The 13,607-nt window shown below is 36.7% G+C and overlaps 1 protein-coding gene across 1 annotated transcript in view; it reads left to right on the top strand.

Moving 5' to 3' along the window:
* cacna1ha (calcium channel, voltage-dependent, T type, alpha 1H subunit a) overlaps positions 1-13,607 on the top strand; it is a 174,708-nt gene that overhangs the window by 57,488 nt on the left and 103,613 nt on the right. Inside the window, exons 9-11 of the mRNA XM_061905837.1 lie at positions 4,273-4,439; positions 6,513-6,707; positions 11,828-11,979. Coding sequence (XP_061761821.1) covers positions 4,273-4,439; positions 6,513-6,707; positions 11,828-11,979 — 514 coding nt within the window. The remainder of the gene's footprint in view (positions 1-4,272; positions 4,440-6,512; positions 6,708-11,827; positions 11,980-13,607) is intronic.

Here is a 13,607-nt window from a genome sequence, read left to right as displayed (position 1 = left end):
CATGAAGTCTGCAGAACTGTCCGGCATTTCCGCCAAATGTTCCATCTTTAGCAAGAGCACCGCAGTGTCGCAGCCCGTCCGGGCGCCGCCATCTTGCACTTGCATTTAACCCCCAATTCCAACCCTTGATGCTGAGTGCCAAGCAGGGAGGTAACGGGTCCCATTTGTACAGTCTTCGGTATGACTCGGTCAGGGTTTGAACTCACAACCAACCGATCTCAGGGCGGCCACTCGAACCACAAGGCGACTCAAAAAAGTGAAAAGGCTCCACTAATATGGGTTGGCTTTGCTATTGACATGCTATGGATTAGCATTAGTGATTTTACATTTCAACACCTCCAAATGTGTCTATGACAACTACAACCAAGAGGCACGCTACATTAAACAGCTGGTGCCGATGCAATACTTACAGTAATAACACTTTTTAGGGCGCAACAGAAGACTAGACAGCAGAGACTGAACAGACTAGCCAACACAAACTACACACTACTGCCATCTAACGCCTTTGACTTGCAACTGTCTTTGAAACCTACTGATAAGACTCAGGAACGTGATAATAAAACAACTAATAATCAGCTCATTTCTAAATGTTGGAATAAAAAAATGAAATGTTATCAAAAAAATCATTTATCAACACAAACAAAAGTACTGAATCGGAACCGTTTAGTGTCAGTGTAAATGCTAGCGATTGGTACCTTATCGGTTCAAAAATGAATGGTACCCATCCATGGGCAAGACGGATCGATTCATTGATACCAAGGGTAGTATCGGTCTGGTGGATACTAGAATCAAGTTTAAACTTTCGTATTTAAATATGTCTTTGGTTTAGACATATTTTTATGTTTGCTCATGTTTAAAAGAGAACATTAATCAGAACAACTTCCTGTCCTTCAGCCAAACAGTTCTTTCTTTGAAGCGTTCTTCATTGCCTTACCTTCTCCTTGATAGAACTGCAGTGACAGGTCAGGACTGAAAACCAGAGATTTGGCAGGAATGTTTAGTTTCCATGATCCATTAAGTATAAAGCAAGCATGCTAAAATTAGAAAATAAAGGTGCTAACGTTAGCTTGCTTAATATGAAACGTTTGACTCTGAGGTGTATACCTGCAAAATGAGGTAAAAAGCTACTATGTTGATATTAGCATGCTAACAATTGGCATGTTTATGGTAAAAAAAAAAAAAAGTGAATTGACACTGATGTGTATGTTTGCAAAATAAGATGAAAGGTTAGAATGCTAAAATGCTAACGTAAACATGCTAATATTAACATGCATGATTGGAAATTTCTGACCGAGGTGTTTACCTGCACAATCAGCCGAAATTTACCACAGCTGTGTCCCAGTGTTCACACAGCTAGAGATTGCACTGTTTGTTCGCAACACGCAAATTCCGCTAACAGAAGACGCCACCGATACTTGTTCTGACGTATTTCCGTTCTTTGTCCCCAGACTTAACAAATTGAATAATCGAGCATTATCTTTGGTACACAGGTATGCACTAAATTTTAAAAACAACTCTACTTTTCAAGCTTGATGCTAATATACATTGGATTTGTTATTGACATTCTACTGATTAGCATTAGCAATTTTAAATAGCAACACCTCCAAATGTGTTAATAAAAACCACACTTAAGATGCATGTTACCATTTAGCTGCGTAGTGTAATAAGTACAATTCTTACAGTATTAACACTTTTAGGGCACAACAAAAAATTAAACCAGAAATTATACACTACTGCCATCTAACGTCTTGTACTTGCGAGTGTATTTGCAAGGCATAGTCACACTTAAACATGTAAACAAATCCCTGCATGGTGTGTGAAGTTTTACTCTCAACACTAAAAAAAGACTAGAAAAGCACCGAGACATTAAAATCCGGATCAGCCCCAAAATGTAATCACATGTCGCTTAAACCATCTCTGACTTTTCCTGAAAGTTTCATTGAAATAGCATGACACTTTTTGAGATATTCATAGTGGAATGAAAGAAACGGAGTGAAACATCAAGTCTTTGTCTCTGCGGGTGGAGGCCAGCAAACACACACACATAAGCTGAAGGTAGTAACGTTGTAGAAATGATCTGGATCAGCCCCAAAACCTGGCCACTTTTTCCACATTTCTTGGAATTTTTATGAAAATCTGCCGTTAACTCTTTTGAGTTCAATCAACCAAACCCTGCCTTGAGTAGTATACAAAAACAAAACCCGTTCATCACAGGTTACAGTTTTATGTAGGTGACATGTGGGGATGGGTACCAAATTCGGTACTTTTATAGGCACTGACTGAATTCCCTCGGTACTACCGGGTATCTCTTCACGTCAAATCAAAGGCTGCCATATTTTGATACCTTTGCTGTACATGACGTCACACGTAATGTAAGGCATTATTATTCCAAAATGTGTTAGCTTGATGCTAAGTTACATTGGATTTGTCATAGACAGGCAACTATTAGCATTAACCATTTTACATCGCGATTTCAACACCTCCAAATTTGGTTTAAAAAAAAAAAAAAACTACATCGAAGCTGAATGTTACAATCAAACAGCTAGTGTCTAATATGTACAATACCTACAGTACAAATACTTCGTAGGGCGCAACACAACACATTCAGCTTCCTGGACAATGCTACTTCCATAATTATCTCATTTATAAATGGTACATTTGAATTTTAAAACAATTAACATTTAATAAACACAAAGGCGCTAAAACATTTTTTATTTGATAAGATATCCTAAACTAAGATTTTTATATCGGTATCCAGAAATTAGCAGAACATTTAAGACAAAAGTATTTTATTCTGAAAACAAGCATTTATCAACTTGCAATCCTTACATTAGGCATCCCCGGGATGTTGCAGAATCTTTAAACAAGACTTGACAGGAGGGAATAAGTTCATATTGCCCCGTTGCTAGGCGGATCTCGCGTAAGAGAAAAAGGGGAAGGTTAATCATTTTGCAATGCAGTCCGCTGAAAACGATAGAAAGTGCCCCTCTGCACATTTAGTGACGCTGTGGTCAAAAATTGCAATTGCTACAAAACACATTTTAAAATAATCAAATCACTAGGTAGGGGCACACGGCCTCCAATTCGTCACGTTTCATGTGTCTGGTAAACCCTGACCAATGGGGCCATTTGAATCCCCTTCTCACTGTGTATGTGAGAAAAAAACAAAATATCCTATTTGAAAAATTAATTTCACAAATTTAAAATTTTTTAAACTAAAATAGAAAACATATAATTATTCATGGTAAAATGAAGACGATGATGTAAAGTCAGTCACTAAAAATAAGTAAATAGCTCCTAAAAAAAATTTGAATTTCTATGAATAAAACGAGAAATTTTGGCAAGTGGCAAATCATTGTCAGAGTGCTGGTATCAATTTGCAGTTACCGGGAATGGGTAATGTACATATAAGTTCAAATGTGAGCGGAACCCATCCCACGTAATGCGCACTGTGACTAAAGGACCCTCCTCCTCCTCCTCATCATCCTCACTCCCGCCAAGCGATTACGCTCATTCTGTGGCTCGGCCCCAGACTGCAATTTCCTGTTCCCACGAGGGGTGGAAGGATCCTCGTCACGCTCCAGCTGTGCAACCACGGCTAGCTGCAAGTGCAAAATGGTTCTTAAACACATTCTCACCTTCATCTTACACGTTTGCACTGTTGACTGACTCACGTGTTGGCAGTGAAAATGCTGCCTGTTTGTAAACTTTATATATATACACAAACTTTGACATTTCAGTATGTGGTCCTCGGATGAAAAAGTTTACAAACAGGCAGCATTTTCACTGACGACACATGAGTCAGTCAACATATATATATATATATATATATATACACACACACACACACACACACACACACTATATATATACATATATGTCTGGGTGTATATACATGTATATATGTCTGTGTGTATATATACATATATAAACGTGTATTATATATATATATATTTTTTTTTTTATATATGATATCTATAAGGGTTTTTTCATTTAAAAAGAATGCTAAACAAAAAAGATAGAATATATATTCAAAGACAACTTTGTGTTATGGATGACACAGTATATTAATATGTATTAATAGTTAAACATATTTGCTTTTTCTTAATATGTTTTACAATTTTTGCTCTTTTTTTTGTTACATTTTCACTGTTTTTAATAATATCATTATTATGCGACATATGTACTGTAACATAACTGATCAAAAGTCTCCAAAGTTCAGGAGCCATATCTTATATAACATCTGACCCTTACCCATCATGCCCCTGGCAGGTCACCAGAGTGTGCTGTACCAGCTGGCTGGCGTGGTGCCCAGTCCTCTGCTACTGGAGCTGCTGGGCTGCCCCCTGTGTGCCCGCAGCCTGGAGACCTTGGAGCTGGAGCTGGGGGACCTGGAGGGCGGCAAGGGAGAGGCTGACGGACTGCATGACTTCCCCCAGGTCGCTGTGGTTGACACAAATGTGACTTTGATATTAAAATGCCAACTTTAGGGAATGGAAATCCTGCGTTACGGCATGGATGATGACCCAAAAAAGATAGCTTGTCTTATATATGGGGTCAACAAAATTATACTAGCAAACCGGCACTAAAAAGCTTAAAGACCGCGAAATATAATAGTTTGAAAACAAATTGCTGCTAGCTACAGTATTTCATAGTTATGCTAATTTAAAACCCTAACCCACCCCAAAAAAACTAGCATGTAAACATGCTAAAGGTAGCATACTAACAGTTAGTATGCGTGAAATAACAGATCATTTGCCTCTGAGGGGTTTACCTGCCAAATTAGCCCAAACGCTAGCATGCTAACAGTTAGCAAAATTAAGTAAAAAGCTAATATGCTAAAATTGTTAAGTTGCTACTGGGGAAGGAGACGGCACGGCAACGGGATGTCAAGTTCAATAGGTTTATTAAATACTTGATGAATACGTGGAGTGTGTATGCTACTATGTTTCTGCATGAATGACTATGTGTGGAATTACCATATGTAAATACCGTGAGGTTTGTTGAGGTGCGTGTTGGATGTTAAGCGTCCAAATCCGAGTGGGGAAGAAGCCACGGGAAGTCCAAGGTCCAAGAGGGGGTCAAAGGCAGGAGAGGGGGTCCGAAAGTCCAAAGTTAGGTCGAGGATCCAGGAAGGCAAACAGGTCCAGGAGGGAAACAGCAGTGGTGATACGAGCACTGTGGGAAGAGCGGGAGAAACAGGGATCAGGGGAGCAAAAAGGCAACAAGGAAAACAGGCAACGAGCAGGATCAGGCGGTCTATCAGATACATGCAGCTTACGGGTAGTAGATTACGTTCCCACGTCGAAGAGTCAGCGTCGACCGTTCTTATACTGCCGTCCTTCATCCATGCCAGGTGTGTCAGTCGTTGATTGCCGCAAGCTGCGGCGGAGAGTGGGCGCGGTCTGCCTAATGAGCGTTGGGGCGTGTCTGGTGTCTCCAGAGGAGCTTCTGCGTGGTCCAACAGCGGAGGGCAGCACAGAGTGTGTGTGTGACACAACAAAAATGATAACATAAATATGTTTACAGTTAGCATGCTAGCAGTTATGATGCGTGAAGTCACAAAATGACTCTTGAGGTATATGTACGTCGCCTTGTTCAGCATCTAACATGCATAAAATGAAAAAAGTTAACTCTGAGGTGTATACCTGCAAAATGAGCTAAATGCCACTATGCTAATATTAGCATGCAAATAATTTGCATGTTTACAGTGACAAAAAAAATGACATTGAGGTGTGTACTAGGAAATGAGCTATAAAGCTACCATACTAAAATGCTAACATAAAGATACATAATTTGAAATATTTGATTGTGAGGTGTATACCTGCACAATTTAGTTAACAAAAGGACCAACATTAGCAAGGAACAATTTGACTTTGAAAAGGTTTAAATAAATTGAGAAATGTTGAAGAAATAACACTTTTTAATCGAGAATGAGTGTTAGAGAAAATTAAGAAATCCGGAATTTTTCGGGAAAAAAAAACATAGCATGAATGTCCCAAATAGGTGAAATGTTTTAATAGCTGGGTTGTAGAAATCTGTTGAAAATTTTCAAAAAAAGTGTACATTTTTAATGCAAATTCAAATTTGTGAACCTTTTAAACAAACTTTAGTTTCAATGTGCAAGATGACCGGAATGTGTTGGTGGCGGAATATTTAAATTGGTTACAAATTTGAAATAATGTCCTGGAAAATTTGAAATTTCTGGAATTTAGGGAATGTTTTTGAAAAAGCAAAGGTGACTCGCATGTTGTAAACATTGAATCTGAGAAATTTGGTACAAAATAAAGGCGGCACAAGGAAGTTTAAAATAATTTTCCGTATGCTCACAATAAAGAACCATGGAACAGCTAAGAAATATATATTTTTAATGTATTATTCATTATGTCTTTAATTTAGATTATTTTGTTTTCCAAAAACGGGTGTTGCTCAAAGTTTTAAGAGTCCCGGTACATTTAGGTATGTACGTTCTTTCTCGGGTGGTGCACTCACTGACCGATTTCCTCCACCAGGGGGGAGACCTGAGGTGCGGGCGAGGTCGCGGCAGACGGCGAGCGGCCGGGGAGTACAAGAACGGAGTCCTTCGGGCGTGGATGAACTTCAGGGAGAGACTGAAGCGGATCGTGGAGAGCAAATACTTCAACAGAGGGATCATGATCGCCATCCTGGTGAACACTCTCAGCATGGGGATAGAATACCATCAGCAGGTAAGGAGCAGGATTGATTATCAGGGACCGAATGTCCCTTTGGGACAGAGGACCCTATTGAATTTCTCCCGTTTTATTCTTTCTTTATTATTATTCCGCAGCTTTGATCTGTAATTTGACCCCCTTAACATACTTCAAAACTCACCAAAATTGACACACACACCAGGACTGGCGAATATTGCAAATGAATTAAAAACCTAACCCAAAAAATAAAATTTGCGCTCTACCGCCCCCTAGGAAGAAAACACAGACAAAACTGCCTGTAACTTCCAGTAGGAATGTTGTGGCGACATGAAACAAAAACCTCTATGTAGACCTAGATTTCATACACTGACATCCTTCAACAAAATTCAACATGAAGTTTGCATTTCCCCCTTCAAAACAAAAGTTTTGTAAGAACACTCACCTTTGCCTCTTTGAGCTGTAATTTGACCACCTTAACATGCTTCAAAACCCACCAAACTGGACACACACACATCATGATTGGCGAAAATTGCGATCTAATCAAAAAACCTAACCCCGAAACTCAAAATTGCGCTCTAGCACCCCCTAGGAATAAAACACAGACAAAACTGCTCCTAGGAAGAACACACGGACAAAACTGCCTGTAACTTCCAGTAGGAATGTCGTAGACATGAAACAAACACCTATATGTAGGTCTCACTTAGACCTACATTCCATATATTGACAACTCCCAGCAAAAATCAACAGGAAGTTTGCAATTCCCCCTTCAAAACAAAAGTTTTGTAAAAACTGGTCACCTTTTTTCAAACATTATCTCCCCTGAGGGCGTTTGTCGTGTCGGCTTCAAACTACCACAGGAGAAAGATTGAACCCTTCTGCCTAAAAGTTGATGAAAGAGTTTTAATTACTGCTACGGTTTTGATTTTATCAGTCTTCAAAGAACCGCTGCACTGTAAACCATTTCAAAGATGGTCGCCGTGCGCAGACACAGTGAGGGAGACCTTTTTTTTTCTTTTTTTCCCTACCGTCTGCTGCTGGTGCGTACGCACCAACATTTGTGATGGAGGGACTGTGATCGTCTATACCAAAATGGCTGCCAGGTGCCTTAGCTAAGCCGGTATGGTTTAAAGTTGTCGTTTCCCTGCATATCGTAAAAACAATCGTCCAACATTTTACAACTAATTGTAAACTTATAGGTGCCGACCATCAGGGTTGAGTTGCGGCGAGAGAGTGTGTCGATGTTAAGATATTACGTCGAAATGGTAAGTCTATCTCTTTGCTAATAGTAGCTACTAGCCGTACCCATGAATTTTCAATGGGCGGATAGCATTGGGTTTTAATCCCGTTTCCTCCTATGTTTCTGCTCCGATTGAATTTCTTTGTATGTGGAGTCTTTATTTTGGGTATTTACATATGGTGCCTGACTGTTGAGGCGTTTTAAGGCCATCTGCACTTTTTATGCGCCGAGTTGGTAGGTCTAACAGTTTGCTAATTGTATCTACTAGCCGTACCCATGTATTTTCAATGGGCGGTTAGCATTGGGTTTTAATCCCGTTTCTTCCTTTTTTTCTGCTTCGATTGAATTTCTTTTAATGTCAAGTCTTTATTTTGGGTACTTACATATGGTGGCTGAATGTTGTGGCGTTTTAAGGCTATCTGCACTTTTTATGCTACGGTAAAGACAATGATTGGTCCGGTTTTGATTTTATTAGCCTTCAAAGAACCGCTGCGCTGAAAAACATTTCTAAGATGGCCGCCGTGCGCTCACACAGAGAGCTAGACGTTTGTTTTCTTTTTTTCTTCTTACCGCTCCCAGTATGTAATCTTATAAATGGCATAAACGCGCCAGTGACACAATATTTGATATTACTATGAGACTGATGTATAACACATGTGTATACAACTTTTTCTCTGTGTAATAATCCATCCATTCATCTTCTACCAGTGGTATTATTATTATTATTATTATTATTATTATTGTTATTATTATTTTTATTATTATTATTATTAGTAGTAGTAGTAGTAGTAGTAGTCGTCGTATTAGTATTATTTATATTATTGGTAGAAATATTAGTATTATTATTACTATCAGTAGTGGTAGTATTAGCATTATTAATATTAATATTACTATTATTATTAGTAGTAGTGGTAGGCATATTAATATTATTATTATTATTAATATTATTATCATTATTATTATCATTAGTAGTAGTAGTAGTGGTAGTAGTAGCATTATTATTAGTAGTAGTAGTATTACTATTATTATTAGTAGTAGTTTTAGTAGTAGTAGTAGTATTAGTAGTAGTAGTAGTATTAATATTCTTCTTCTTCTTATTCTTCTTCTTCTTATTATTATTATTATTACTATTAGTGCTATAATTATTATTATTATTAGCAATAGTAGCTGTAGTCGTATTAGTATTATTTATATTATTAGTAGAAATATTATTATTATTACTATTATTAGTGGTAGTATTAGCATTATTAATATTATTATTACTAGTATTAGTAGTAATAGTGAAATTAGTATTTTTAATATTATTATTATTTTATCATTAATATAATCATGATTATTATTAATATTAGTAGTAGTATCCGTATTATTATTATTGTTATTATTATTATGATTATTGTAGTTATTATTATTATTATTATTATTATTATTATTATTATTATTATTATTGTTTTAATATTAATATTATTATCATTATTGTTATTATTATTAGTAGTAGTATTACTATTATCATTATTATTTTTTTTTAAATTATTATTACTATTATTATTATTAGTAGTAGTAGTAGTAGTCATTTTTCATGTTAATATTATTGCTATTATTATTAGTAGTAGTATTATTAATATTATTATTAGTATTATTATTATTATTATTATTATTATTATTATTATTATTATTTGTAGTAATAGTATTATTATTATTAGTAGTAGTGGTAGTAGTAAAAGTATTATTATTATTATTATTATTATTATTAGTAGTAGTAGTAGTATCAATAGTATTAATAATATAATTATTAGTAGGAGTAATAGTAGTCATATCATTATTATTAGCAGTATAAATAATGGTAGTATTATTAGTAGTTGTATTATAATTATTATTATTATTATTATTATTATAATTATTATAATTATTATAATTATTATTATTATTATTATTATTATTATTATTATTATTATTATTAGTAGTAGTAGTAGTAGTAATAGTATTAGTAGTAGTATTAATATTATTATTTCTAGTAGTAGTAGTAGTATTAATATTATTATTAGTATTACTATTATTAGTTTTAATGGAATTATCGTTAATATTATTATTAGTATTAATATTTGTATTATATATTATTATTATTTGTAGAAGTAGTATTAGTAGTAGTATTTTAGCAGTATAAATAGTATTATTAATAATTGTATTATTATTATTATTATTATTATTAGTAGTAGTAGTAGTAGTAGTAGTAGTAGTAGTAGTAGTAGTAGTAATAGTATTTTTATCTGAGGTGTAACTCGGAAAAATGAGGTAAAAAGCTACTATGCTAATATTAGCATGCTAACAATTGGCATCTTTATGGTAAAAAAATGACACTGATATGTGTATACCTGCAAAATGAGCTGAAAGGTTAGCATGCTAAATTGCTAACATAAACATGCTTATGTTAACATGCATAATTGGAAACTTTTGACTAAAGTGTAAACTTGCAAAATGAGGTAAACAGCTAGCCTGCTGAAATGCTAACATAAACATGCTAATGTTTAAATACTAATGTTAACAGGTATGATTGGAAATATTTTATTCCGGGGTGTATACCTACAAAATAAGGTAAAAACTACATTGATAATATTAGCATGCTAACAACTTGCATGTTTACGGTAACACAAATATTTGACACCGAGGTCTACACCTGCAAATTGAGTTAAAAAGATAGCATGCTAACATGCTAACGTCAACATGTACAATATGCCATTTTTGACTCTGAGGTGTGTGCCTGCAAAATGAGGTAAAAAGCTACTAAGCTAATTTTAGCATGCTAACAACTGGCATTTTTATGGAAACAAATAAATGACACTGATATGTATACCTCCAAAATGAGCTGTAAGGTTAGCATGCTAAAATGCTAACATAAACATGCTCATGTTAACATGCATGGTTGGAAACTTTCGACTAAAGTGTTTACCTGCAAAATGAGGTAAAAAGCTAGCCTGCTAAAATGCTAACATAAACATGCTAACGTTAAAATGCAAATGTTAACATGCATGATTGTAACAATTTTATTCTGAGGTGTATACGTACAAAATGAGGTAAAAAGCTACAATGCTAATATTAGCATGCTAACAATTTGCATGTTTACGGTAACACAAATATTTGACACCGAGGTCCACACCTGCAAAATGAGCTAAAAGGCTAGCCTGCTAAAATGCTAACATAAACATGCTAACGTTAAACTGCTAATGTTAATATGCATGATTGCGAATATTTTATTCTGAGGTGTATACGTACAAAATGAGGTAAAAAGCTACAATCCTAATATTAGCATGCTAACAATTTGAATGTTTACGGTAACACAAATATTTGACACCGGGGTCTACACCTACAAAATGAGCTAAAAGGCTAGCATGCTAAAATGCTAACATAAACATGCTTACGTCAACATGCATGATATGACATTTTTTGTCTGAGGTGTATGCCTGCAAAATGAGCTAAAAAGCTACTATGCTAATTTTAGCATGCTAACAATTGGCATGTTTATGATAAAAAAATGACACTGATGTGTGTACCTGCAAAATGAGCTGAAAGGTTAGCATGCTAAAATGCTAACATAAACATGCATGATATGAACTATTAGACTCTGAGGTGTAGTCACAATTTAGCTAACACAATGATCAACATTCATATAAATTAATTTGAAAATAAAAATACATTTCTCCCATTTAAGTCATATTTTTTGCGCTTAAGAAACTTCTCCATGATTCGATGACAACTAGCGGCCCAACAATGGTTGAGAAATGTCAACAGCCATTTCGGTTTCCAGGTCCCACTTTGGGGAATTTGAGCTGATTCCATTTGTCTTTCTTTGTTTTGGAATTAAAATCTTTTTATTATTTGTTCCGCACTCATCACCAACCTGCTTTTCCTGATCTGGTCCTTGCAGCCGGAGGAGTTGACAGACGTGCTGGAGATCAGCAACATCGTCTTCACCAGTATGTTCGTCTTGGAGATGGGCTTCATGCTGCTGGCGTTCGGCCTGTTTGGATACATCAAGAACCCTTACAACATATTTGACAGCATCATCGTCATAATCAGGTGATCCAGGTTCTTCTCCTGCTTGGCGGGGGTCAGAGCGACCGAGTTGTCCATCGTTCATAATAACTCACTTCAGAACTGTTGCATGATGCAGAAAATAGTATGGCGACACAAAAAAAAATTGATTCACAATTCTTATTTATCACGATTATCACACACAAGTAAACAGTCTGCAGGACTGCTTGTATCAGTGGCCTAGTGGTTAGAGTGTCCGCCCTGAGATCGGTAGGTTGGGAGTTCAAACCCCCGGCCAAGTCATACCAAAGACTATAAAAATGGGACTCATTACCTCCCTGCTTGGCACTCAGCATTAAGGGTTGGAATTGGGGGTTAAATCACCAAAAAATGATTCCCGGGCGGGGCACCGCTGCTGCCCACTGCTGCCCTCACCTCCCAGGGGGTGATCAAGGGTGATGGGTCAAATGCAGAGAATAATTTCGCCACACCAACAGTGTGTGTGACAATCATTGGTACTTTAACTTTTAACTTTAACTTGTATCGCACATAATATCACAAACAAGTAAACACGCTGCAGGAATGCTTGTATCGCACATGATATCACACACAGGTAAACACGCTTCAGAACTGTTTGTATCGCACACAAGTAAACACGCAAAAGGAATGCTTGTATCACACATAATATCACAAAAAAGTAAACACGCTGCAAGAATGCTTGTATCGCACATACTATCACACACAAGTAAACACGCTGCAGGGCTGCTTGTACCGCACATGATATCACACACAAGTAAACACGCTGCAGGACTGCTTGTATTGCACATGATACCACACAAGTAAACCGTCTGCAGGGCTGCTTGTATTGCACATGATATCACACAAGTAAACACTCTGCAGGACTGCTTGTATCGCACATGATATCACACACAAATAAACACGCTGCAGGGCTGCTTGTATTGCACATGATATCACACAAGTAAACCGTCTGCAGGGCTGCTTGTATTGCACATGATATCACACAAGTAAACACTCTGCAGGACTGCTTGTATCGCACATGATATCACACACAAATAAACACGCTGCAGGGCTGCTTGTATTGCACATGATATCACACAAGTAAACACGCTGCAGGACTGCTTGTATCACACATTAGTAAACAATGTGATGGGCCGCTTGTATTGTACATGATATCACACACAAGTAAACACTCTGACGGGCTGCTTGTATTGCACATGATATCACACACAAGTAAACACTCTGCAAGACTGCTTGTATTTCATATGATATCACACACAAGTAAACACGCTGCAGGACTGCTTGTATTGCAGATGATATCACACACAAGTAAAAACTCCGCAAGACTGCTTGTATTGCACATGATATCACACACAAGCAAACGCTCTCTGTAGGACTGCTTGTATCGCACATGATATCACACATAAGTAAACACGCTGTAGGACTGCGTGTATCGCACAGGATATCACACAAGTAAACACTCTGCAGGACTGCTTGTATCGCACATGAAATCACACACAAGTAAACACGCTGCAGTACTGCCTTGATGGCACATGATATCACACACAAGTCAACACTCTGCAGGACTGCCTGTATCGCACATGATATAGCACACAAGTAAACACGCTGCAGGGCTGCTTGCACCGCACATGATA

Source organism: Nerophis ophidion, linkage group LG07 (genome assembly GCF_033978795.1).
Source record: "Nerophis ophidion isolate RoL-2023_Sa linkage group LG07, RoL_Noph_v1.0, whole genome shotgun sequence".
NCBI lineage: Eukaryota > Metazoa > Chordata > Actinopteri > Syngnathiformes > Syngnathidae > Nerophis > Nerophis ophidion.
Note: the sequence above shows the minus strand (reverse complement) of the source record. Positions and strands in the feature narration are given on the sequence as shown.